We start from the raw sequence: 26,642 nt of genomic DNA, 5'->3' as shown, positions 1-26,642 counted from the left end.
GGTTGTGATGTGTATTAGTGTATGTGTACTGGGAATACATTATTCAGTTAATGTTGAAACAAATCATTATTAAGTGGTAATAAATGTTTTATTGTGCAATATAAGTAGTTTACATGCATTTATTAATATTTAAGACACAAATCCAACAAGGATGGCTATTTTCTTCACACAAGACGATGTGATACTTTATTTAGCATCACCTTGTGCTGATCCAAACTGCTGTTTTTGATTGTCAGCAAACTCTTGGAGCTAAAATGTGGCTATTTAAAAGTTTTTTGTAGTAGGTTCAATATTATTTTGCTTCTATGTTATAAACCATAAATCTAGTAAGCTCACAATTAGCTCATTTAATCTACCCTTTTCAGTTTGCAACCAACATGCGTTGAATAATTTTTTTCTAATGTTGTGAATTCTCAAACTACAAACTCTTAACAAAATTCTAATATCTCAAAGGGATACATGTGCATATAAATGCATTTAAGACATCATAGCAGTTAGGGTGGACAAGTTTAACTACCCAAATGAATTGCCTATTTATGTACTATTTCAGTCAGATTCATGAAATATTGTTTTTATTCTTTTTAATAAGCAATTTTCTGCAAAAACACACCTGCATACCAGTTATCACTTAAATTCTTGCTAAACAGGACTGAAGGCAACAAATACACCAGCCAAGTTCATACAGATATCCTGTATTTTTTGTCAGATGATCACCATTACAACAGATGGTGCATTCACAAAATAAAATAAAAAACAACCTCAAAGATGTTTAAGTTTAAAATGTGCAGCATATCATGTTACAGGCAGTGTCAGAAATGATTACAAAACATACACAGTGGAAGTAGAACAGTATACACACAACAAATATTTAATCTGATTTCAATCCCTCTGTAGTGTATTTGTTGTCGAAAAAGGCTGGATTGTAATCTTGCAGTGTCATAAAGCTTGAGGGTTTGGGAGGAGACTGAAACATTCCAGTGGAATTTTACCAGAGACAATATAGGTTGCTTATTGGAGAAATATAAACCCTATTATGTCTGAAATGTTTGGAAACAATTTTATTATAAATGTAAAATGGAATTGCAAAATTTCATATCACCATGGCAAGATAATAAAGACCCAAACTCAATCGAGAAAAAAAAAGTCAAATAGTTGAAATATTATTTTAGTTTTTTGTGATTTTAATTAAAACGTTATTCCACATGTTGGTCAGAATTTTCTGAAGTTTGATAACAGTCAAAAACAGCAGTTTGGATTAGCACAAGGTAATGTCACACAAAGAATTAAATCATCTTGTGTAAAGGAAGTAGCCATCTTGTTGGATTCATGTCTAAAATACTTAAAAGAGTACGCAAGCCACTTACATTGCATAATAGAACATTTATTTCCACTTAGTAAAGATTTATTTCAACACTAACTTAATAACGTATATCCAGTACACCTACACTAATACACATCACAGTCAATCTACGCATATTTATAGGTTATTACACACTGGAATACATGCGTCCTATTAATCTACAAATCATATCTGCAAAAATCGCTATACAAATGCCTAAAACAAAAATTATCGTCATTTTTCCACTCTCTCCCCATTGCCCGCAATGCATTTTTGGGGCTTCCTTTTCAGCCGCCATTACGCTTCAATTTGCTTCAACCGTGACAGCCAGTAGCGCAATCCAGGGTTTATAGAGATCAGTGGGAGAAACGGATGGTGTTAGTAGCTCTACCAAAATTAAAATGTAAGCCGCCCTCGATTATAAGCCGCACAAACAGCAGGTAAAAAAACAATATAAGCCCCGGCTTACAATCGAGTAAATACGGTAGGGCACGAGCACGACCCATTGATTTGTGTCCGATCTGTTGTTTTGTGAGAATTGTTTACGTAACACTTGGCCAATCAAGCGGTAAGCGGTATTTTGTTTCTTTTCAGATTTTATTTAGAATTTAGATAGCTGAATGAGTTGAAATTGGTTTGGAAGCATGAATCTACGAAGGAAATGATTACTGGTTAGCGGCGATTGCCTTCCGGCTTTTACTTTTAGTCGTTTGTTTGTATTTTCTAATTGCCACATTTCATTGTAATCAAAATGGTATATTTGTCTTGCACGATTTTAAAAATGAAGGAAATTGCACTGCAAAAGTAACTGCGTGACAGTGACAGGTCAACTCTCAATTGTAGGCTTCAATTTTCAAACTAAAATTGTTTGTAACTTGTGTAAGACTCTTTTTTTAGTATGTAATAAGCATGAAGATTTATTCTCAAGTGATAAAAAAAAGTCTCAAATAAATAAATTTCATCAAAAGGAAGCCAAAATCCAAAGCTGTTACGACAAATTTATGGCTTCAGGTTGCATATTTAACAAATTTGTCGTTTAACTGCTGTAAGAACAAAAATACAACCAATCAAAAATACAAGTTCTTGAAACAACAACTAGTATTTTGTTTGGGCTCCTCTAAAATACGCAATCTACGCAATCTACACGCAAAACTAAAAAACTAACTAATGTGTTGACGGTTAGGGCTATTAGGGTCTGGGTGAGGGTATATAATAAAAATAACTTTATAACTTAATCTCAGATACCTTTTGGGCCTAATTTTCTTACAAGTGTTAACATGCGGTACCATACGGTGTTTGGTACCACTCTAAACGCATAGGTGAATATTAAGCCTAAAGTGGACATCCAAAACTAAATTATAGTGTTATTTTTATTATAAACCCTCACCCAGACCCTAAAAGCCCTAACCGTCAACATTTTAAAAAGTTGCATACGTTTTATAAGTAGATTGCGTATTTTAGAGGAGCCCATTTTGTTTAGCATTTCACCAGTTGAACGACAAATTTGTTAAATTCTGGTAGGTATAATTAGTGTAATTCTTATGTCACAGACTCAATACATTAGCCATATGGATGTTGAGTTGAATAAGATTGACAGTCAAGTTCATAACAATTGACAGTTCATAACAATTGACAGTTCATAACAATTGTGTAGGCCTATGGACAAGATGAGATGCCATACTTTATTTAAAAAATTTGTGTTTGTGGCTTTTGGATTTGCTGTTGGCATGTGCCTTTATGAAGTACAATTTCGCCTGTTTGGCTTATTGGGTGAAGATTGTGCATCTATTGCACTACATCGCAAGTCAGGAATTCGCATGGAAACAAAAAACTTTGGACCTCGCCATGGAAATTACATATCACCACCATCAAACATTTATTTAGGTAAATGTTTAAAATCTGGCATACTATCAAATGATTGAGTTCTAAATTTTGCTGTACTTAATTAAAGCCCATAGTATATGTTTATTATAACATAATCCAGTTGGTTTATCGAATAAAATTGATTGATGTGTTGTTCCCCTTAGGAATGATGTCAGCAGGTAAATATGTGACAAGTCGAGCCCAGAGAGCTTTGGATACATGGTTACAAAAGGGAGGTTGGAAGGTTGAAATATTTGCTGATGCAAGTGCCTCTCTTTTGACCATACCAACTGGTCTGGATGCCAACATTGTAACGTGAGTCCATCTTTTGTGATCATATTTTATACGAACAGGTCAGCCCTAGTTAGTAACTAAGTCATTGGAGTAAATTATTCCCTATTTTCATGAGGTTGTCCAAACAATAAAATTTATCCCCAATGCATGATGAAAACTGCTGACAGTTACATAGTTGTAATAATCAAAATTAAGATATTAGAATCATTAAATACTTTCTGTATTACAAAAAAAATTCATGAAGTCGGAATATTCAACCGAAGCACATGTTGTCAGTTGAGTTGATGTAGTACTAACTTTAACAAAAACTAAATGGTTTTGTCATAAAAAGCTTGCCAACATACCAATGCATAATGCTGCATAGTAGCAATGTATACAAAAACAAATGTATGTCAAAAATGATTTACTTGATACAAAAACGATTTACTGATTTACTTGACTCATTAGGTTAAAGTTAATAACCCACTGATGCCAAATAACTTTTATCAACTTAAATGGAAGCTGAAACTTTGGTATCTATTTAAATTATTTTCTGGTTTGCCACAACAATTTTATCCATTACATTGTATCACTGGTCAGAATAAGATTTATTGTTAGTTTTATAGTTGTAACCTACAGTAAAAAAACTGTCCAACCTGTAACTTCTAATGAGAAACACTTTTTAGATTGGAAGGAGTGGATGACACTGCATATCCACCACAGAAAAAATGCTTCATGTTGGTAAAACACATGTATGATCAGCACATCAATAACTATGAATGGTTTTTAAGAGTAGATGACGATGTGTATATTGATTATCCCCGCTTGACAACAGTTTTAAACACCATTAACAGCAGCTTGCCTGTATTTTTTGGCTCTCCTGGCTTTGGCATGGATAATGATGATGGCATGGAAAAAGGTTGTCACATTGTTTAAGATTACCTTAGGAGTTCTTTAGCAATTAAACATCGTTGCAAATGTTTAAAAGCAAAATATTAAACAAATTTGAAAACGCAGTTATCAAATCTTGAAACTTTTGTATATAACAGTTAATAAGTAACCTTTTTTCATGCTAAAATCTAGTATAGCAATTTCATCTGCTTTTTAGGAATGGTTTACTTGATGGGAGGTCCAGGAATGATATTTAGCAGGGGTCTGCTAAAACTTCTGCGAGCTAAGCTGAGCTACTGTGTGCGACATATGTTTTCACATCATGAAGATGTGGAGATTGGTCGGTGTGTTTGGAAACAAATTAAGGAAGCAATAATTCCAGTTGCATGGGAAGGAAAAGAATTGTTTTATCAGCAGTATGACAGTGTAGGTTGAAACCATTGCCGGTGACTATGTAAAACAAAGCACCTTTCCATAGGAGGTTACCTTTTCCTATCAACCTTTTTTTCCAACTAAACATATTGGTTTGGGATATTTTTTTTCATTTTATCTTTTGAAGTTTGTTGCCTTATCAGTAGAGAAGTTTAGACTTCTTTTTTTATTTTGTTTAAGATATCAATCCAAATAATCCATTTTAAACATTGTTTCAACAACCAAATATTGTACAATGTACATGTATGGTATTTTGATACCATTTAAAGCAATTATTCTAATTTTCACTTTGTTGCAGAAAAACTTGGTCACAAATGTAGTAATGAATGAATTGAGGCAAAAAGACATCAGTAGGATGGCAACATATCATGCCATCAAGAATGGCCCTTTGATGCAATCTTTGCATAAACATGTGTTGGAAAACCACATACAAACTATGGTACGGCGATCTTCCAAACTCCAGTATGATATTGATGCTATGAAGTCTGTGCTTCAAATTGGAAAGGTGTGTTTGTGGTCTTTCACCATCATGAAGTTATTAGAATGCAAGTGTACACTGTAAATACTGCCCCTTGGATACAACTTGTTTAGAAAACTGTTCAAATTGTTTTTAGTTTTTATGTGACAAACAAGTTACACCACTTCTGTTTGTTAGGTTTTTTGTCTGAAGATGACAATAACAATGTTGTACTGTTTTAAGCTGAAATATAAACTTCTATTTTATGCTTAAAAGCTTCTGGTAGAATTTTAATTACAATACAATTATGGTTTTTAAAAAAAAGGAAACAGATCTGACCCCCAAAACTGCTGACACGGACCTTGCAGTAATTATGGGTTTTGATGATGGAAAACCTGAATGCACATCCTGTAAAACATGGCCTAACACTGTGTCATGGAGACCAATGTATCCAACAGTGTATCGCTTTACATCCAAACTGCCATGGACATTTTGGGATAAATACTATCGTCACCAGTCTGATCCAGTAGTTCCAATGAGAGGTATTGAGTTTTTAAAATAGTGTGTTTTGGACAGAGTAAATTGAAAAAACCTAATTTATATATTTTTTGACTTGATTATGCTGAAACGTAAAAGTTCACTGTAACACAGCAAACTATTGACACAAATATTTTCATTAACACAAAAGATGGTTACAGTATGTACAGCTGCATTTCATACATTTATTGTTGATCGCCCACCACCATATCAGACTGTGACATACAGGAACTGTGCTAATTTGTTACTCTACATCTTACCCACAAGTACCAATTCCCCCACAAGTACCAATTCCTTCTTCACTTCTGCAGGCCATTCAAACCGTGAGCAGGGTGCATTAAAGAAATACTTGTCCGAAATTGAAGATCAATTAATAAAAATCGCCTGTCCCAACTTTCCACTGAATGGGAAGAAATTCTCACATGGGTATCTGCAAGCAGCACACAATGGCTTTCATGTTGTGACAACACATCATGGGGAAAACTGTGGTTACTGTAATTGTCACACACATGCTCAAATATCATATGGTGTCACATTATTGGAAGAAGTCAACACCAGTATAGACGGTTATGTGAATTCCACGCTTTACGTGAAAAGACAAGATAGTTTTGGAGGAATATTCGGAGCTGGACAAGAAAAGCGTTGGAAACCAGTAAACGTTGAGGAAATTAACAAATCAAGATTCAAACACGAGGCGATTCAGAAAGCGCCCGATAAGCCCTTAGGCGTGGAAAGCGCAAAAATCGTGTTTGTCATACCACTCCAGGGCCGATACAACACCTTAGAACGGTTCATGTCTAGCTACGAGAAAAACTTTTTGATTCCACAACAATCCGGCACGATGGGAGATCCCCTTAGCGACAACGTTCAACTTGTGATCGTCATTTTTGAATCCGTAAGCGGTGATGATCTTGGCATCAACCGAGCCACAGCACTGCTGATCAATTCATATCAAAAGCAATATGGCACTGACTTGCTGCGTTATCATGTGGTGTCCGATAGTGATCGAAAGTTTTCCCGAGGGGCAGGTGAGTTACGAAAGGTTTTAGATTTAAGTGAAAATGGGTAATTTTTTTGTATTTCCTTTATCGTTGTGTGTAGTTTTTGCAACCCTAGTTTTTCGAGCGTAGATTGCATTGGTTTACATTTAGATAGGTATTCATTAATCAACAGTTTTATTTACAGGCCTTCAACTAGGTTCGCTTGTCGCTGGCGCCGACGACATAATATTTTTTATGGACATAGACATGATTGTGACACCACAGTTGGCTGCGCAGTGTCGTCGAAACGCGGAAAAACACCAAACCGCTTGGTATCCAATCCCATACAGCCAGTACGATCCTGACAGACTCTGTTATAATGGTGGGTTAGCGAGGAGTGCTGATGAAGCCTCGATGTTAAGAGCAGCTAATCCAGCTGTGGATGCTTCTCATGGCCGAACTCGAGTTCGTGAGTTGATAAAACAACGGCCGCTGGATCTTGGCGAAGACCTCGGATTTTGGCGCGATTTCGGATACGGCATCGCTTGTTTCTATAAATCAGATTTTCTAAAAGCTGGAGGCTTTGATTTGACGATAGAAGGTTGGGGGGAGGAGGACATTCGACTTTACCTGTCCTTCTTGCGTTCCGGTTTGGACGTGTTTCGCTCCAAGCAAGCGGACCTAATTCATATTTTTCATTCAAAGTTCTGTGATCCCGCACTGACAGGGGAACAGGCGCGCGCGTGTCAACGCACTAGGGCGAGTCATTTCGCAAGTCAGACTTGTCTTGCGAAAACCTTCTTTTCTCGCAACCACATGCGATAACCACTGTAGTGTATTACTTTATAGTTGGTCCTGGCGTAACACTCCATTGTTTGCTACAAAACCTCAAATTTGGTCGAGCATTCCTTGAAAAATTTGGTTGTAAATGCAATAGTATCAGCTGCTACTTGTTTTTAAACCATGTTGTAAGTCTGAATTATTTAAAAAAAATCCCCAACAAAAGTACATTGTTGCAGCAGATATATATATTTTAGTTTTAGCCCAGCGCTCATAATGTTCATGGATGAACTTCCACTGGTGCGCTTTATTTTTTTCGAATCAATGTATAAGGTATTTATTTATGCAATCGTGTTTTCTACCTAATGTTACTGCGGACACAGTATATATTCGTGTTAACGCTGTGTGTATTTGTTTTAGTTATGAGCTGTTTCAAATTGTTTGTCTTTTGTCTATTTGGTAGATCAGCATGTACTGATGTCGAATGCAATTTGAACTAAAATGACCAGTATATGTGGACGTTTGCACTTTTTTCGAAATCAACTTTTTGAACTTCGTTTTGATTTGTTTTTTAGTCAATACAATGATTATACTTATATAACATTGCGAGTGTTTTCAATATACAAGTGCAGAGCAAAGGCGAAAAACAAGCGATTAGTAATAAAGATTTTCCACGTCTTTGCAATTTATCAGATCGCCGGTGAAAGAGTCTAAACCAGTGCTTTTCAATCGGGTGGATCGTACACCCCAGAATGTGTCATAATTTTTAAAGGGTGTACCACTTTTATGGGGTGTACTGGGGTGTACCAGTTGCGATAACACAACTTTGCATATATAGCAACCCACAAGCTTAATACACCTGATATACACACTCCAGTCATAGGTATATGTTTAGTACTTCTCCTAAAATCGTTGTTACATTGTGCTTATTCTTATTCCTGTTGGGGCCACAGATTTAGTGTATTACAAGGTTTATTTTTTACTTTGTTTGACTGGGGTATACCATATTTAAATAACGTTAAAAGGGTGTACCATTTTGACCATTTTGAAAAGGGTTGACAAGCACTGGTCTAAACCAGCGGTTCTCAAACTGGGGTCCGCAGTCCCTTAGGAGTCCGCCACGCGATTTCAGAGGGACCGCGAGGAGCTTTTTTTAATCTTATGAAACATCAAGTGCTGCAACTGTACAAGCAAAACTGACAAATGATTGAGTCTTCTGACAAAATGTGGTCTTTTACTTTATTTTTAAGTGACAAAAACAGGTCGTTCGTTCGCGCACAATTTCTTGTTTGTGACATAATGAATTGCCCTGGAAACATCCCCACTTAAAATGATCTCACTAAATTAAATTTATTCTTCATGTTGTCGTGGGAATGCTTTCGAAAAGAATAAATAAACTTTCATTAGGTATAACTCCACAGTTGTATATGTACATGGTGTCGAATCGGAAGTGAATTTCAACCTGGAAACAGGTTTGAGCGATTAGTTCATTAAACCCAAATCGTAAACTATGTTTCCCTGAAAACCTAAACAGACTTGAACCCTATATAGGCTATTTTGTTTGACGTTGAACCGAAACGGAACCTGGATACGCGAGGGCGAGATAACAAAAAATCGATTATAAAACAATTAAAGAATACGTGAGATAACATAGTGCTTTGTCACAATTGACGCTTTGTCCCAAAGGGCCAATCTCAATCTTTAACTTACTCGGCGGGCCAGTGTCTAATAAATGCTGTTTCTAGACTCTAGTGATTTTTCATAGAGATTAACACAGCATTACAAAAATCCAGACATCACCCGTATAGCCCACACCCTACAGCTTACAAAGTTTTTTTGTTTTTTTGTAAAGTTTTGATTACAGCACTAATGCGACATCGGTGACCATGGCGATTCCTTTTGTTTGTTCACGGAAACACTTATGTGGTCAAGCAAAAGGCAGTCCTGCAAGTATCGTTTTTTCAAGTTGGTTTCGACTTTTTTATTTAAAAGGGAAATAAATTGATGTATATGATTAAGCTTCTTATAATGCGTTTTTGTAGTAGGCAAATTTATTTCTGGCACCACAAACTGTTTAACGTTTTCAAAAATAGATAATTTTCTTCCCATTTCTTCAAAAATCATCTTTCAACCGCTCTTTTATTTTCTCTATATTTTTAACTTCAGTTTCTAAACTTTCTACTTCATGGCGAAAAAATAATACAGTTTGCTGACACAAGAAATAACCCTTTATTACGATAGCTACCAATCCCTCGTCACGCCACAGAATAGACGATTTTACTGTATTTTGTGTCGGTTAATTCTTTTCGCAAGCCAACGAATATTAACTTGCAATCCTGCAGTTGGACCACGCTACTTTAGCCTAAATGCAGGGAGTCGAACAGCCAAGTTGGCCGTGGTTAGCGCAACCGCCATGTGATCACAAGGTCATGGGTTCTAATCTTATCTCGGTCGCTTGTGTTTCCCTGAGCAAGAAACTTAAGCGACATTCCTCCAAACCAGTGGTTCCCGATGGGTTGAACCAAATTGAAGTCACCAACTGCATAAAACTGAAAAAATCAAATAAAAAATGTTCAACGGACTTGCAATTAAAACAGGCAACTCGACGGCGGGCTCAATGTGAGCATAAGGCATTCAGCCGTTTCCCGCCCACCGAGGATAAAAATGAAACAAACAAGCAAACAGCTTGTCATATGGGTTCAGGTTTGGTTCGGGTTCTTCATTTATTTGTTTTAGGTCAAACACCATTGTATGCATACAATTCGTTTTTCAATACGCCTATGGCGTCTTTCTCGCACACTTTTAGTACGTTGTACTAAAATCAATACAGGCTACAAGCTGTATTTTTACTGGTTCGATTCCCCTTCGGATTAAACGCCTAACAAAATATAAGGGCGTTTAACTCCGGTTCGGGTTTTTAAGAAAATGTAATTTAGTGTCCGGGTTCGGTTCATGTTTAATGAATTCAACCGCTCAAACCGGTTCACGGCTTTAGTTCCAGTTCTGTTGGGAATATGCTATAACCGGATTTTGCCCGAACTGAAACAATATCCGAACCCTAAAACATATGTTTTTTAAACGTAATCCGAACCCGATCGCCTAAATCTAATAAACAGTGAGCCCGAACCGAACATACCTAATTTTATAGCCTACTGCAACGCCCGCCCAAAAGAGAAATACATTCTTACCCTGACTTGCATGGTTGCTAAAGTTCATCTAGCTAGGAAATCAGGACCACCTAACTGTTGATCCTATATGATCAACGTTTTCTATTACCGTATCTTGTTGTTGTTGACCATGTTGATAATGACGTGTCAGCTGTATGGCCAAATGACGCTGCAATCATCCGATTTCACAGCAACTTGCAACTGTCGTGCTGAGTGTTTTTTTGGGTTGTATTTTGTATCATTTTATTGCTTTCTTATTTGGTTGTAATCGGGTGCCTTCGAATACTACAGGTGCGCTAGGTGCGCTTGGTAACCTTTTTTCGTGCAACGTAACTTAAAAATAGTGCAGGTAACTCTCTTTGGTGCGATTAAACTCAGAATAGGTACGACGTAAGTCGAAAATACTACAGCTGTCCTGTTTTTATGCGTCAAATCGTAAATACTGCAGTTAACGTTAAAACACGCAAATAATGCTGGAAAAGTGTTACGATAGTCCCAACACACAACCAAAACCCTAAACTCTGAACCCTAACCCTAACCCTAACCCCAACCCCAACCCCAACCCTAACCCTACCTTAAAAACAGTACATACAGCATTATTACGTTACGTCGCAGTAACTACGAGTTTACTCGTTTCAAAAAAGGTTACCTGCACTATTTACGGGCTTTGTTGAATTAGAACGAGTTACCTGTAGTTTACCAAGTGAAGTACCTAGCGGACCAAGCGCACCTAGCGCACCTGCAGTTTTCGAAGGCACCGGTTGTAATCTAATATTATCTGCAAACAAGACAGTGAAATGAGACGATGAGTTTATTTCGCTTGGTGAACATAGCAACACGATAGCACTAAAGTGCCTAATGTCAATTCCTCTAAATACTTTTGGGGTAGCAATTGTTCATCATGTATTTTTACACAGATTCGGATGATGTTTTCTCAACGTGCTAATTGTTAGCATTGTGACTTTAGTATGGGGATTGGCTGCAGTTCAATTTCTCAATTGAGGGAAAATGAGTATCTGACAAAACTTTCAAGCAAACAAACCATATCTGAAAATGAACCATTTTGGAACCAACTTTTTTCATTTCAACTGGCATCACCTGCTAGTAGATCAGAACAAATAGCTTTAGAAGAGGTAACTGAAACATTTTGCAAACTTTTAGTCGACCATAATCAACACACTGGAAATTTCACATCGTTGATTAAAGTATTTTTGTCACGATCATCAGAGTTGAAGTCATCAGCTGAATGTGATGACAAACTTTTCATATGGCAATCTTGCAATGCCTTGTTTATTATCAGGCATTTGTGCAAGTTTTTGGCTGAAAATATGACAGAAGAGAAGATGACAGACCAGTTTGAAGCAAGGTCTTTGGTGGATCGAAAAAATGATCTGACAAGTGGCTCAATATTTGAAGGTAGTTCTGCAGTCAATTATATGGAACCATTGATTGTGTCATTAGTAGATGTATTGATACATGTTCCAATACTAGAGAGCACCTACCCACTACACATGGAGTCATTAAACATCTTGCTTGTTTTGCTTTCCGTGCAAATGTTTGTTCCATCACCAACTCAAAGTGGTCAGCTACATAAATGCTTTGTTAGTGAATTATGTGTTCAACGGGGAAATATGTTGATGCGTGCTCTTGTTCAAAATTTTGTGGAACAAAGACCTGTGCCAAACACCAACACAAATAATGAAGGGGGCAGCTTGGTACTTGGTTTAGCCTCAGCTGTTGCTTCCAGTGTATTCTCTGTGATAAACTTTAGGACTGATTCAGGTGATGCAATAAAGTCAGTTGACATGACAAAACCAACTTTGGGGCACCAAAGTGCATTACTTATCTTAGCACTTACCAATCATAATTTCAAAGATCAAACAAACCCTTATAAATCTGCATTATTTAATTTTCGTCATATTCAGGGCAGGCAAAGTTCCAGCAATTCTTCTGATTCTTTACCTTCTCCATCTTTTCACATTAACTTTTCTCGGTTGTACTCCACATTATGTACAACACAATTATTTGAAGCCGGTACACTTCTTCTTTATGCCCTCCTACATGGCAATCAGGATGTAAGGACATATATTTTGTCAAAAACTGACATTGACACCTTGGTGATTCCTATTCTAAAAATTCTGTACTCTGCTCCAGCACAAAATTCACATCATATATACATGGCACTAATTGTCCTACTTATATTGACTGAAGATGATAACTTCAACAAAAGTGTGCATGAAATCAAGTTGTCAAGTGTTGCCTGGTACACCGATAGGATTTTGACAAATGTAAGTCTTGGGGATTTGGTTATTTTGGTGGTTGTCAGGACAATACAGTTTAACATGTGTCAGATGAGGGACAGATACCTTCACACCAATTGCCTTGCTGCACTAGCCAATATGTCAGCCCATTTCAGAGAAATCAATGTTTATGCTGCACAAAGGATCTTTAGCCTTATAATGCTGCTATCCAAAAAGCACAAGCGAGCATTGGAAAAAGTTGTAAATTCTGCTTACCCAAGCACATCAAATCACACAAGCGATGCCACTGTTGTTAACATGGATTCTGACAAGGACTATGCATCTGACTTAAGCATATTGGAAGAGGTGATCAGAATGTTGTTGGAAATAGTAAATTCCTGCCTTACTGAAGGAGCATTGCGACACAATGTTAACTTGGTTTATGCTTTGCTGCATAAGCGGGATGCATTTGAGCAGCTACGACAAAACCCATGTTTTCAGGATGTGTTACAAAACATAGACACCATCATAGGTTTTTTCACAGAGAGACTAAACAAGTTTGAAAAACAAACAATGACAATTGAGGAAGTTCATGAGGTGATCAAAGATGCCACAGTTCAATTGCCAAGTCATCAATTGCACAAGTTCCCTGAACTTAAGTTTAGGTATGTGGAAGAAGATTGTCCAGAGGAATTTTTTGTGCCTTATATTTGGTCCTTGATTTTTAACAAAAGTGGTTTATTTTGGAACCCAGGCTGTGTGCAATTGTTTGCACTTGAATAGATATGTGAAATACAGCGAATGTACCTTTAATACTTTGCATTGATATTTATTTTAGCCATTGAATCTTTTTTTTAATGCCTTTTAGAGCTGTTTTGTGAAACATTTACACTTGGTGTATTATCTCTTATACAGTATGCAGCTTATGTTCTTTGAAATGCCCTAGATTAAAAAAAATGTGGTGTTTATTTACATTTTTTTAAACAACAGGTCATCAAAATTGAGTGTCAATGTTCCAAACACACTATAACCATTTTGATGAAAGACTCTTTTTTTCCTCGATTGTAAAAATGTGATTGCAGTAATGTCAATAATAGTTGAATGAGCAAGTATTACACAAAGTTGTGGAGGTACACACTTTTAAACGTGTAATTGTCTTGTTTCATTATGGTGCTTTAAATATTGTAGCACCGCAAATTTTACTGTCGCATAAAATTGTTGAATAAACTGTTATTTAAATTTTTAAAACATGTTCTTTATTAAAAAAACAACACATAGTTTTATTTTTTGCGTTGGAACATGATAAATGAAACAAAGCTACGCTTGGCTCTTTTTGCTCTATATTCTCTGACACAGCATTGTATATCTGTTACAAACTATTGCACTGTACAAAACCAGGCGACACAAATAATATGAGTTCGTAAAAGCGACTGGTAGCACAGTGCCGGATTAAGGGTCTGCTGGCATGTAGGCACATTTTATAAGTGACCCGAAAATCAGGGTTGCCAACTAAAAAATTAGAATTATGAGTGTTGCCAAATCATTGTCACAAAGATCTAAATTTCTTTTGATTTTAAAGTGACCTGGATTTTTGACTGGCCTGTAGGCACATGTCTACTTTTCCTAATGGTTAATCCAGCAAAAATACCAAAGGGTTATACACAGCTAGCTGGTCTTGAATTATCAATTCATCTGGAAATCATAAACATGCAAGATCTACAACCTCTTCAGACAAGCAAGTAACAAGTTCAATACTGTTTTGAACGCCATGGCACAGTGTGCAAGTTAACAGAGGGTTTACAGTGCCTTGTCTGGCCCCCAAACCCCGCCAAATCATCCAATCTATTTTAGGGCCTTTCACTAATTCAGACACCTTAAAAAAAATGATAATTTATTTAAATTAAGTGTTGGTTATCTAGAAATACTTCACATTCACTTTATTGATAGATATAAAATTACTAGATGCTTCTTGTTAGAGATATGGAGGTGGTGGAGTTAAAATCCTGATTAGAAACCCAATTATTCGTGAGAATTTGCATACTGCCGCCAAATATCGGATGTTATAAAGCATTCCACCATCATGTCTTCGATACCAGAGCACTAACAGCTCAGTTGCGGTTTTCGGTTAAAATACTGGAGACATCCTTGATTAAAACACCTTAGCCTTGTGACCCTGTTAAGAGCACATTTGAAAAGTGTGCCGAATTTGTTCGGCCACATGAGCTAGTTGAGTTGAGTGCATTTCACTTGGTTAAACAAAACATAGCGACTCAACAACAATAAAACAATCAGCAACCCGGTAAGATAGCTATGCAATGTTAACAGTTATGGAGTGCATACAATCACGAATTCATTTCGGACCTATACACATTTACACTTAGTCAAGAAATAAGCTAAGCGACACTTTACGACACGACATGAACAAACAACACGACTGCACTGCGATAATGCCAGTTTAACCAATGATCAGTGGCGGCTCGTGCCTAAAATTTCTGGGGGTGCTTCTCCAATTTTTAGCCTTTATTGGACAAATATAAGTTGGCAATATATAGAAAAGCCACATTTCTAGTTTTCTAGTCATTGTTTTGTGTAGAAAAACAAGTAATACAAATCTTAATTAGCAACTCCATTGTGACGTAATGGTTGTTACGCAATAATGTACACGGGTGTAAACAGCAGACGATATCATTGGGGAATTTTGTTTACTTGCACAGCGACAGGCCAAACTCAATAACATGCAGTAATAATGTGGAACAAAAACGCACGTAACACAGACTCGAAACAAAGCGGTTGTAAATACGGTAAAACACAACAACAGTATATAGAAAAAAATTATTAATAAATGAGTCGAAAAAGGTCGAAGTATTTCAATTGGACAACATTTAAGTAAAACTGGTTATAACAATGACTACTAACTAACACACTTGCTATTCAGTCATTAATATGATCATGTATCATTTAAGTATACCTTATAGCCACAATCAGAATTTTCAACATATTCCATTACACGTCACAGATTATAATTGCCACAAAAAAAACTAGCCATAAAGCTTTTTATTTGTATCATAACTGACAGATTCAACAACCACATTACATTTGTGTCAGAACTTGTTTATTAAACATCTTTTCTTAATTTTTGTGTACACGTATTAATTGTTTGTAAGTTTCTTAACTGCTAAACTTGCTGCTTTATTTGGTGGCAAATAGCTTATAATTCCTTTTTTGAAGTACAAAACTCTGCTTTGAAAATTACAACACACTCACTTAAATTTAAAACATATTATTGAACCTTGTGCTTCTATTTTACAACCAAAATGAATCATAAAGCTATAGTTTAAGCAAAATAATTGATAGCTTCTTCCTTGATTTCCAAATGACAACCAAGAAACAGTTGTTTTTTCTATTTAGTGCTATCACTGCAAGTGCAAGTCTTTTTGGAAATAATGGTGTTCCTTAGAAAAGTTTGCATCCTTTTCAGTGTTGACATCTTTTTTAAGAACCGTTCTGTCTTTGAGAGACTCATGGAAATTGCTGGCTAACTGGCTTTTCCTTTAAAAGTTTCAGTAACTTTTCTAACAACAGGATATGTTTGGTGGTCACTACTATCTCCCCTGTAGAATGTTCATTCTTAAGAAACATTTCCTGTGAAGCAATTTAGCAGCTACTGTTTAAAGAAACATAACATGTCCATTATATCAATACACAAGATTGCACTTGGCTGCAAATACTGTCCACATGGTGTGTTAAGAAACCAAAACCTGAAATTGTCATCACTAAGGTATTTCGAAATTCCTGTTGCTTGTGTTGTCATCACTAAGGTATTTCAAAATTCCTGTTGCTTGTGCAATTGTTTGTTCTGCATTTAATATTGCCTGAATTTCAGTGAGGCAGTTAACTTCACAGTGTGAGTAGTTCTTGTGGTTGCTTATTCCTGCATGACATATTTGGAATAGAAGATGTTTTATCCCAGTTTTCTTAACTTTTTATTCAGGTTTTTATTATAAAGGTTAATCGTGACTTTTCAAAGTGTTAGATGACCTTTTTCTTTTTCAAGGTAGTAGATACACTTTCTAATTCAATGATAACCGCAAAAACTGAAGCTCATTTACAGTCATCTTAAAAATTCACGACTAACCTTCAAACAAATAAATTAAAACATGGTAAAATTTTTTTTAACTTTACTCACTGTCGAACTAAGAATATAGCAAACGGGTTTCGGTCACGTCTAAAACTGCGGGCCCGCTTGGCCCAGCACTTGGCCCGCCTCATGCAATTGGAAAACTGCGGGCCCGCTTCTTGCAAGTATAAAAACTGTAGCCCCACTATATATCCAGTGCTTGGCCCGCTTCTCGTATCGAAAAACCGCGGGCCCATTATATCCTGTGCTTGTCGCGTCTATCGCAAGGAAAAACTGAGGGCCCACTACATCCATTGCTTGCCGTTCAGATCTTGTCGAAATCAAAATTTAATGACATGCGACAGGCGTGCCCACGGCTTTATCAAGCCGGCCCGCGGTTTTTATACTTGCATGAGGCGGGCCAAGCGGGTCAAGTGCTGGGCCAAGTGGGCCCGCAGTTTCAGACGTGACCCAACGGGTTTGGTTTTGGAGCACAATATAGACCCGGAACAGACAACACAGCTACAGCGGCCGGTTCACACGCTGCGTGATTGGTGGAGCTGCGCGAGCCGCAGCACCCAGTCGCCTATTTCGCCCGGCATGTAGCTTTTCCAAGTGCGCATGCGCACAAGTGCAAAACGGCATGAAACGTCACGATTCGTCATGAAACTGGAGCTGCAGTTCCACCATAGATAACATATTAATGCCATAATTTTTTTTTAAATGAAAAAAATGCCGAAAGGCGGAAATTATACTGAAAAACTTATACTTAGGAATAAAAAATAAGTATCATGAAAGTTATCTGTATTGTTGTGGTAGGAATATTAGGTGAAAATATCTAGGGGGTGCTGCAGCTCCGCAGCACCATAGCACGAGCCGCCCCTGCCAATGATACTATACAAGTTGTGTAACGACCGCTAGGTGCCCAGCCTGGCCCTGCGCCGTTCGTCACACTAGATAACCCTTTTTGTAAAACGCGCCCGTCCTACAGCCTGTCCTCCAAGACGACCCACTCTTGCAGTTGCAACGAATGTTCTTTTTTGGCGATAAAAGGCAACGCTGACGAATAAACCAAGACGACAACGTCAATAGCAACGGCAACGGTTTTTCTGTAACCACAAATAACATACATAAGCCAGACGTACACATTATGACGTCATAGCGACAATCACAAATTAATAAGTTTCAACAGTACACACAGGTTTCAAATTAAATCTACATCAATCGGTCATATTTTACATTAGATTATTTCCAAATTACTTGTAATAAGTCCAGTTACGGTTAGAATACACATTAACACAAGTTAAACACAAATCAAATAAGAACATAAAACATACCAACTGTTGGGTAACCAGGGCTTTACTAGCACGCGGCTAGAGGTTCCACAACTGACAATTCAGCATTTTTGCTATTGCTCTTAACATTTACAGTTTCACTATAAACAAAATAGTCACAAGAATTTAGGATAAATTCACTTAAATTGACTGCAAACCTAGCAACTACGCAGCTCACAAAAACGTGGCGTTCAAAGCACATGCTCTGTCGCGGATGAATATTTCAATACGTCACGAATAAAGGAGAACTTAAATCAGCCAAGCGGAACAATTAATTCTCGCTGTAACATACCCCCCGACGATGTGCGAACCCATGAGAACATCTTTACAACACACAAACAGCGAGAAAGGAAAACGTAACGAACAAACACAACACTTTAAGCCTTCATAATCAGACACAACTTTGCGATCGGTCGTTTGAACGACCCAACGTGCGTTTTAACCAAAGCACTTCGCACAAAGTCGGACTTATCCGGGTACGTTTCCACGATTCTTCCGGTGAGCCATTTTCCTCATGGTGCCGAGTTGTCGACCAACAGGACCAGATCCCCAGCGTCGAGGTTCTCTTCGGGAAATTGCCATTTCTGACGCGTCTGTAGCGTCAGCAAGTACTCATTTGTCCATCGGACCCAAAACTGGTCGGCCAAGTACTGGACCTGGCGCCAGTGTGGTCGAACGTAGTTGTCTTCCTTCACAAATACTCCGGGTGGCGAGATATCATGTCGCCCAATCAAAAGCAGGTGGTTCGGTGTCAGAGGCTCTCTGTCGGCAGGATCAAGACTGATGGGAGTCAAGGGCCTCGAGTTTAGGATGAACTCGACCTCAACAAGCAGCGTACTCAGCGTCTCGTCAGAAGGCACTTGCTGTCCCAACAATACATTCAAAATCTTGCGCACCGAACGAATTAGACGTTCCCAGACGCCACCCATGTGACTGGCGGCAGGTGGGTTAAATGACCAGTCAACGCCCCACTGGCGAAGACGTTCTTCGATGTGAGTTTGATTCCATTTTTCAAGAGACTCGCGCAGTATGCGCTCAGCGCCGACGAAGTTCGTTCCATTATCACTGAAAATGCGCCTGGGCTTTCCGCGTCTTCCAATAAACCTTCGGAAAGCGTCAATAAACGAGTCAGTAGAAAGCGAGTGCGCTACTTCCAAATGCACAGCACGCACGGTCATACACGTGAAGATGCAACCGTATCGTTTGACTTCGCTTCTTCCTTGTTTTACGAGTATGGGTCCAAAGTAATCCACACCCACAGACGAAAACGGTGGCTCACCCGGAGTCGTGCGCTCAACAGGTAAGTCGGCCATCATTTGTTTCGAGACTGAAGCATTTCTTCTTCGACAAAACACACAGTTTCCAAGGATTCTTCTTACCGCTACACCACCTCGCACAATCCAATATCTCTGACGAACAATGGCCCAAGTGTGCGACCTTCCGGAATGGCAAACATTAGCGTGTGTCTCGCGAATAATCAAGGTAGTAATGTGATGTGCGTTTGGGAGAATCATCGGGTGCTTAATTTCAAAGGGAATCGGTGCTCTTTGCAGACGGCCACCCACTCGCAACACACCATTAATCAAAACAGGATTGAGTCTATGAAGAGCCTTTGATGGCAGCTTCTTAAGGACTTTCTTCTTCCCGCCGCGATCTAAGTCTTCACACTTACACAAGGCGTCTATTTCGTCAGAAAACTGTCTTCCTTGAACATATTTAACAATCGCTAGCTCAGCCCTTTCAAGATCAGCGACAGTCAGTCTTTTGGATAGTTGTTGGTCCTTCTGAGAACGCAGATAATCAACAAACCGTTGGAGCCAAGCAACTGCCTTCATTAATTTCTTCCATGAAGAAAAGCAACAAATTAAGTCGTCAAACAAACACTGCTCCCCTGCAGCATGCACAACCAACATTTTCTTCGGTTTCATGTTTAAATATTCCTCGGGAACATCTTTGGTGTTCACAGGATTCGTAGGCCAGTGACGTTCATCGCTGCCTAAAAACGAAGGTCCGGAGAACCAACGCTTGTTTTGGAGAAAAGCCTTTACAGTACACCCACGAGATGCGTCATCAGCTGGGTTCAGTGCAGTAGGAACATGCTTCCACTGCGACGCGTCGGATCCTTCCTCAATTTTCGCCAGTCTGTTGTCAAAAAAGGTACAAAAACGCTTATTTACGTTGTAGATGGATTGCAGAACTGCAGTTGAATCGGTCCAAAACACGGATCGTCCGATATCCAAGTCAAGTTCCTGCCTTAAAACTTGGTCCATCTTGACAGCAAGAGTAGCTGCGGTCAATTCCAATCTGGGAATGGACACCATCTTCAAGGGCGCTAGACGGGCCTTTCCAGTAACAAAGGAACAATGCACATTGCCTTGTTCATCCACTCTTCGCAAGTATGCGACTGTTCCGTATCCACAGGAAGACGCATCTGCAAAATGATGCAGCTCGTGCGTCTTGACTTCGAGCCCAGTTGTTTGGAAACACCTTTTAATCTTAATTACCGATAGACCTGGAAGCTCAGAAGTCCATGCGTTCCATCTCTTTTCTATATCCGGTGGAACTTCCTGATCCCAGCCATAATTTTCTTTGCAAAGCTCCTGCAAAAGCTTTCGCGCATGTAATACTACAGGCGCAACGAAACCTAAGGGATCGAACAAGGAGCTGACGACGGAAAGTATTCCTCTCCTCGTTACAGGCTTCTTTTTGACCTTTACGTCAAATTCAAACACGTCACAGCGAAAATTCCACAACACTCCAAGCACACGTTCCATGTGCTTTACATCAACATTTAATACAATGGACTGTACAGATCTATCTTCGGTTGGGACTGACGACAACACACGCTCGCTGTTGCTCACCCATTTTCTGAGCCGAAATCCTCCGAGCTGCAACAATTCACGCAACTCGCCGGCCAATTTGATTGCATCGTCTTCGTTCCTTACGGACTTCAAACAATCGTCCACGTAGAAGTTTTGTTTCACTGTCGAAACCGCTTCAGAACTGAATCTCTCCTGGTTGTCTTCGGCAGTTTTCTGCAAACAGTACCCAGCACAGCAAGGAGATGAGGCTGCACCAAATATGTGTACCAGCATCTGGTAATCAACGGGTTCACGCGACAAATCGCCTTCAGGCCACCAAACGAATCTTAGTGCAGATGTATCGATCGGATCAACCTTTACCTGGTGAAACATCGCTTCTACATCGGCGACAAACGCAACCGGTTCCTGGCGAAATCGAACAAGCGTCCCAAAAAGACTGTTGAGTAAATCTGGACCTTGCAAAAGCTGGTCATTCAGCGAAATATTATGATATCTGGCGGCGCAGTCAAAGACGACCCTCACCTTTCCTGGTTTCCGCGGGTGTACAACCGGGTGATGCGGCAGGTACCAAACAGCGCCATCTTCCGGCTCCTTGTCGTCGCCCTTTAAACGTCTGGCATGTCCCTCGTTCAAGTAGGTATCCAACGTTTGCTTGTACTTCTCATATAGCTGCGAGTCAGTTTCCAATCGCCGTTTCAAGTATGACAAACGTTGCATTGCCATAACACGGTTATTTGGCAAGTTTGGAGCACCTGGTCTCCATGGCAATCGCAGTTGGTAGTGTCCGTCATGACACTTCACTGAGCTTTCCATCTGCTTCAATGCGTATCTGTCTTCTTTCGACAGTGTCGTTCTGGGTGATAACGCGGTTTGGCCAAAGTCGCTTTCCCACATGCATTTTATCTGTTGGTGCAACGTTTCGTCCTGCGAGGTTACAAAATTCACCCGTATCTGTGAACTTCTTGAACCATTACTATGACAAGGACCTACAAGCGACCAACCGAGCATAGAACGCACGGCACTTGGCTCCTTTCTTCGTTCATCATTTATCCAGAACACCTCGGGAACGTTCGCTCCAATCAGCAACATGACTTCCCCATGGGGCAAGACAGGAAACTCTAAATTACGCAAGTGAGGCCATCGCCAAAGCGACCCTTCCGGTATTCTGTTTGGGGAGACTGGCAAACTGTCCACGCTCAAAACGTCGTTTAATCGTACGGATTGCTTCCCGTCGAGCGACGCCACCATTAAATCGACGGCCAAACCGACGGTGTAGTCGATCCTTGATCCAAAAAGGCGTAAGTTTCCAGCTTTCTACCATTACTGGCCGTAACCTTTACCGGCACTATGTTAAGGTACACACTCTCTGCATGAGTGCTCATGCAAGTCCAGGTGACAGTTGCATTTGATGATGTGGGTTTCTCTTCTGAGGCCTGCGTAGACGCTTCGCGTACGGGTGCAGTTGAAGAAGTCTTCCATTCTGTCCAGTGCAGAAGATTGTGATGCTTTCCACGGCATCCGCCGATAGTGCAAGAACTTGGTAAACTACATGTTCTTGCTATATGACCCTTTAAAAAACAATTGTCACACAGCCGAACTTGACGCAAAAACCTTCTTCGCTCGACAAACGTTTTCCGTTTGAACACTTCGCAATTGCCAAGGTTGTGTGATTTACTGCACAAATGACATCCATGCTTCTGAGGATTTCTCGTTTCAGCCTTACGCTCGTTTCCCGGAGCAACCGATGTCGCATGAGTCGATGCACTTGTCCTCGTCGTAGGAGATCTGTTGCGCCGTTTCTGCGTATCTCTGTCCTTCCGAGGACCCAACACTCGACCAAACATCGTGGTTCCAATGTACGCTTCCTTCTTAACGAATTCAACAAGGTGACAGAAACGTGGCTCTTCCCCATTCCTTTCAATTTTAGCTGCATGTCTTCTCCATTGAATTTGCAGTGCAAACGGCAATCGCTTTATTATATTCAGCATATTTTCAAAATTGTTGATGTCTGCGAAGTATCCCAGATGAGTCAGGGTCACCAGACACTCTTCTAATGCCTGTGCTAGCTCTATCAGTCCGTCAGTATCATCGGATTTCAGATAAGGCCAGTGACTTAGCTTATCCACGTACGCACGTGCGACTATGATAGGACGTCCATACCGCTCGAATAACAACTCTCGAGCCCTTCGGTAACCTTCCGGAGGGTCAAGGCCAATGCAAAAGGCGATCATTGCATGTGCTTCTTTTCGACAGTATTGGATCAGATAATTGAGCTTCACACTGTCGCTGTCTACACGTCGACCAATATTTTCGTCAAAGCTTATCATGAAACGCGTGTACATTAGCGGATCACCATTAAAATACAATAGCTGTGGCCTGGGAAGCTCCATCCCTGCCTTCAAGACTGCAGCAACACGACACAGGTCACTCACCTCCGGCTCATGATTCAGCACTTCCGTTTTTGGTTTGGGTTCGCAACGTGAGGAGGACGGAATGTCCGTTACCTGCGCTTCTGAACTGCTTCTGTTAATAATGCCGGAGTCTGATGCTTGCTTCTCCTCTTTTACTACTTCGGGTTTGGTCTCAGGTGAGAAGAGGACTGATAAATCAACTTGCTTTTCTGGCTGAAATCCAGCAAAACATGACCCAGATGAAGACGTCTTTTCCCATAAATCAGCTTCCACTGTGGCAGCTTTTATCTTATGATCTGCTTCTAGAATTTTTAATTGATTTTCAGAGGATTTAAGTAAACTTTCTGCTTCCATTTTTTTCTGCAAAAGGCTATTTTCTGCTTCCATCTTTTTCTGCAGAAACTCCTTTTCTAGAAGTGCGACTTCTTTTTTCACACGCGCCTCAGTACGTCTGCAACTCGACCTCGAGCTAGCATATGAACCAGTCTTGCTTCTAGAACCAAAATCGCCTACAGACGGTTCCTTGCTTGAGTGTTCAGGCGGTTTTGATCGCCTTACTTCCTCTAACCATTCTTCTGTGCGCGCATCAAATTCTTGCTTGCCACTTCGCAAACTTGAGAGCGCAGCATTAATTTTCCTTCTATCCTTTTTCTTTTTTACGAAGTCCAGTCGTGTTGTATGTTTGCCAACACATTCGTCGTACAAAACATCGATGGATGAAGTCTTCTCTTTTAACTGTTGCACATTCGAGGAATCAATCATAATTTCCTCTGCATCTTGATATGCCAAGTTCAGTCGTTTTACTAAATTATCAAGAGTGTGTTGAGATTCAACCATCTTGATAACTCCAAAGTCAGCAGTTGAAAACTTTTGTTTTCAATTCCGTAAGTTGAAAAACTTTATTTTTCAACAGTTTTTCCGTGAGTTGAAAAACTTTATTTTTCAACGATTTCCGTAGTTTGAACACTTTGTGTTCCAAAGTTGAAAAACTTTAATGTAACGACCGCTAGGTGCGCAGCCTGGCCCTGCGCCGTTCGTCACACTAGATAACCCTTTTTGTAAAACGCGCCCGTCCTACAACCTGTCCTCCAAGACGACCCACTCTTGCAGTTGCAACGAATGTTCTTTTTTGGCGATAAAAGGCAACGCTGACGAATAAACCAAGACGACAACGTCAATAGCAACGGCAACGGTTTTTCTGTAACCACAAATAACATACATAAGCCAGACGTACACATTATGACGTCATAGCGACAATCACAAATTAATAAGTTTCAACAGTACACACAGGTTTCAAATTAAATCTACATCAATCGGTCATATTTTACATTAGATTATTTCCAAATTACTTGTAATAATTCCAGTTACGGTTAGAATACACATTAACACAAGTTAAACACAAATCAAATAAGAACATAAAACATACCAACTGTTGGGTAACCAGGGCTTTACTAGCACGCGGCTAGAGGTTCCACAACTGACAATTCAGTATTTTTGCTATTGCTCTTAACATTTACAGTTTCACTATAAACAAAATAGTCACAAGAATTTAGGATAAATTCACTTAAATTGACTGCAAACCTAGCAACTAACGCAGCTCACAAAAACGTGCCTTCAAAGCACATGCTCTGTCGCGGATGAATATTTCAATACGTCACGAATAAAGGAGAACTTAAATCAGCCAAGCGGAACAATTAATTCTCGCTGTAACAAGTTGTATAGTATCATTGGTTTAACCAAAACGTTATGGTAAAATAGTTCCAAACAACTCGTAGCCAATGTCAAGACATGAAACATAAAGTCATCTGTCGAGTTTAATGAAAGGCATTGGGCTTAGGCTTGATAGGCCTTTAATGTTACTTCCGATACTTCCTAATGAAGGACTTTAACTTGCAGTTTTGGGGGAACAAGCCCTAAGTCTGGTTACATTCATTTTCGTTCTTTTGTTTTGACACATCGGTTGCAAATGTTTCAATTTTTTAAAAGACGAAATTCTACAATGACAAATGTCTCTTTACTGAATTTGAGGTAAACCCATACGAATTCGCCAAACTCTGATTGTGTTTTGGTGGAATAAAGTCGGTCTTGGACTTGGCAATATGGTTCAGGGGACATAATCATTTTTTAGCCTCTGCCTTCCAATTCAATTAAAAAAGGATGAGTGTTTCTCTTGGGTCGAGTCGAACCGCTTGTGATGGGTTCGGGTTCGGTTCGCGTTCCCAAAATGTATATTTTCGCGTTCCGGTTTTGTTTCGGCTCGGGCAAATTATCCGGTCACCAAACTTTTTTCACAGCAGACCGAATAATATTAAAAATGGTATGCCAGGGTCACATTGCTTATGAGCCTAACGATCATTCAAAATCTGCGAAGACATTTTTGCGGGGCCAGCAAGAGCGTTATAAGGACCTATTACAATCTGCTGCTGTTTAAAAAAAATCATAAGGATCCACATGTTCGAGCATGACACATTGGTCTAGTCTAGTCCTTCCCCACCCCTGGTCCAGTCTCAACCTTTCATAGATCATGGCGTCCTTCAAGTAACCTAACCTTTAGGACCTGTGCCATGGCATTAAGACTTCTTACTATACAAACCGTACAACAAAGGAAGCACAGAAACATAGCCGAAAATATGGTTTTCGGAGAAAGAAACAAGTTACAATGCATTTTACGCGCCAAAAACGTTGTTGTATAAGAACTTCTACGTAACAGTGACCAATTTTCTGTTTGGCCCCTTGTCCATTTTTTAATGGTTTGGCCGGTTCAGGTTCAACGCTAAACAAAGTAAAGTTCAAATTCGGTTAGATTTTCAAAATAAGTAATTAGCGGTTCGGGTTTAAGGAATTAAACGGCTCAATCGGTTTACGGTTCCCGGTTTAGTTCCGGTTCGACTCCAAGGTGCCCAAACTAAGCTGCTTTTGGCAACTTCTTGCCCTCTTAGATTTACGTATGAAGTTAAAATAAAAGTTTTCAAACAATCCAGTTCCGAAAAACAAAAACA

General features: G+C 39.3%; 3 protein-coding genes across 5 annotated transcripts; 2 read left to right on the top strand and 1 right to left on the bottom strand.

Moving 5' to 3' along the window:
* Positions 1 to 1,929: 1,929 nt before the first annotated feature.
* Positions 1,930 to 8,153, top strand: LOC145229067 (chondroitin sulfate synthase 1-like). 3 transcript variants are annotated; one of them, XM_080094326.1, is made up of 9 exons: positions 1,930 to 2,010; positions 2,994 to 3,223; positions 3,367 to 3,517; positions 4,162 to 4,394; positions 4,584 to 4,792; positions 5,097 to 5,303; positions 5,581 to 5,797; positions 6,104 to 6,820; positions 6,978 to 8,153. In XM_080094326.1, the coding sequence occupies exons 2-9, from the start codon at positions 2,998 to 3,000 to the stop codon at positions 7,595 to 7,597; spliced, it is 2,580 nt and encodes an 859-aa protein (XP_079950452.1). In that variant the 5' UTR covers positions 1,930 to 2,010; positions 2,994 to 2,997; the 3' UTR covers positions 7,598 to 8,153. The 3 variants fall into 3 exon arrangements, with proteins under 3 accessions (XP_079950452.1, XP_079950450.1, XP_079950451.1); XM_080094324.1 differs by having other exon boundaries at positions 6,966 to 8,153; XM_080094325.1 differs by lacking the exon at positions 1,930 to 2,010 and having other exon boundaries at positions 2,860 to 3,223; positions 6,966 to 8,153.
* Positions 8,154 to 11,284: 3,131 nt separating this feature from the next.
* Positions 11,285 to 14,279, top strand: LOC145229357 (dymeclin-like). The gene has a single exon (XM_080094679.1). The coding sequence runs from the start codon at positions 11,688 to 11,690 to the stop codon at positions 13,740 to 13,742; it is 2,055 nt and encodes a 684-aa protein (XP_079950805.1). The 5' UTR covers positions 11,285 to 11,687; the 3' UTR covers positions 13,743 to 14,279.
* A 3,705-nt stretch (positions 14,280 to 17,984) lies between these two features.
* LOC145230302 (uncharacterized) lies at positions 17,985 to 22,491 on the bottom strand. Its single transcript, XM_080095689.1, has 2 exons — positions 18,414 to 22,491; positions 17,985 to 18,185 (listed from the first exon to the last, which is right to left on the bottom strand). The coding sequence occupies exon 1, from the start codon at positions 22,478 to 22,480 to the stop codon at positions 18,923 to 18,925; it is 3,558 nt and encodes a 1,185-aa protein (XP_079951815.1). The 5' UTR covers positions 22,481 to 22,491; the 3' UTR covers positions 17,985 to 18,185; positions 18,414 to 18,922.
* Between the last annotated feature and the right edge of the window lie 4,151 nt (positions 22,492 to 26,642).

Source organism: Phallusia mammillata, chromosome 5 (assembly GCF_965637545.1).
Source record: "Phallusia mammillata chromosome 5, kaPhaMamm4.hap1.1, whole genome shotgun sequence".
Taxonomy (NCBI): Eukaryota; Metazoa; Chordata; class Ascidiacea; order Phlebobranchia; family Ascidiidae; genus Phallusia; species Phallusia mammillata.
Note: the sequence above shows the minus strand (reverse complement) of the source record. Positions and strands in the feature narration are given on the sequence as shown.

Excerpts from the sequence above, each read along its gene's own strand:
- LOC145229067 (XM_080094324.1), top strand. The coding sequence starts at position 2,998 with ATGGACAAGATGAGATGCCATACTTTATTTAAAAAATTTGTGTTTGTG. Across the intron at positions 3,518-4,161 it reads CTGGATGCCAACATTGTAAC|ATTGGAAGGAGTGGATGACA; the intron begins GTGAGTCCATCT and ends AACACTTTTTAG. Across the intron at positions 5,304-5,580 it reads CTGTGCTTCAAATTGGAAAG|GAAACAGATCTGACCCCCAA; the intron begins GTGTGTTTGTGG and ends TTTAAAAAAAAG.
- LOC145229357 (XM_080094679.1), top strand. The coding sequence starts at position 11,688 with ATGGGGATTGGCTGCAGTTCAATTTCTCAATTGAGGGAAAATGAGTAT.
- LOC145230302 (XM_080095689.1), bottom strand. The coding sequence starts at position 22,480 with ATGGTGGCGTCGCTCGACGGGAAGCAATCCGTACGATTAAACGACGTT.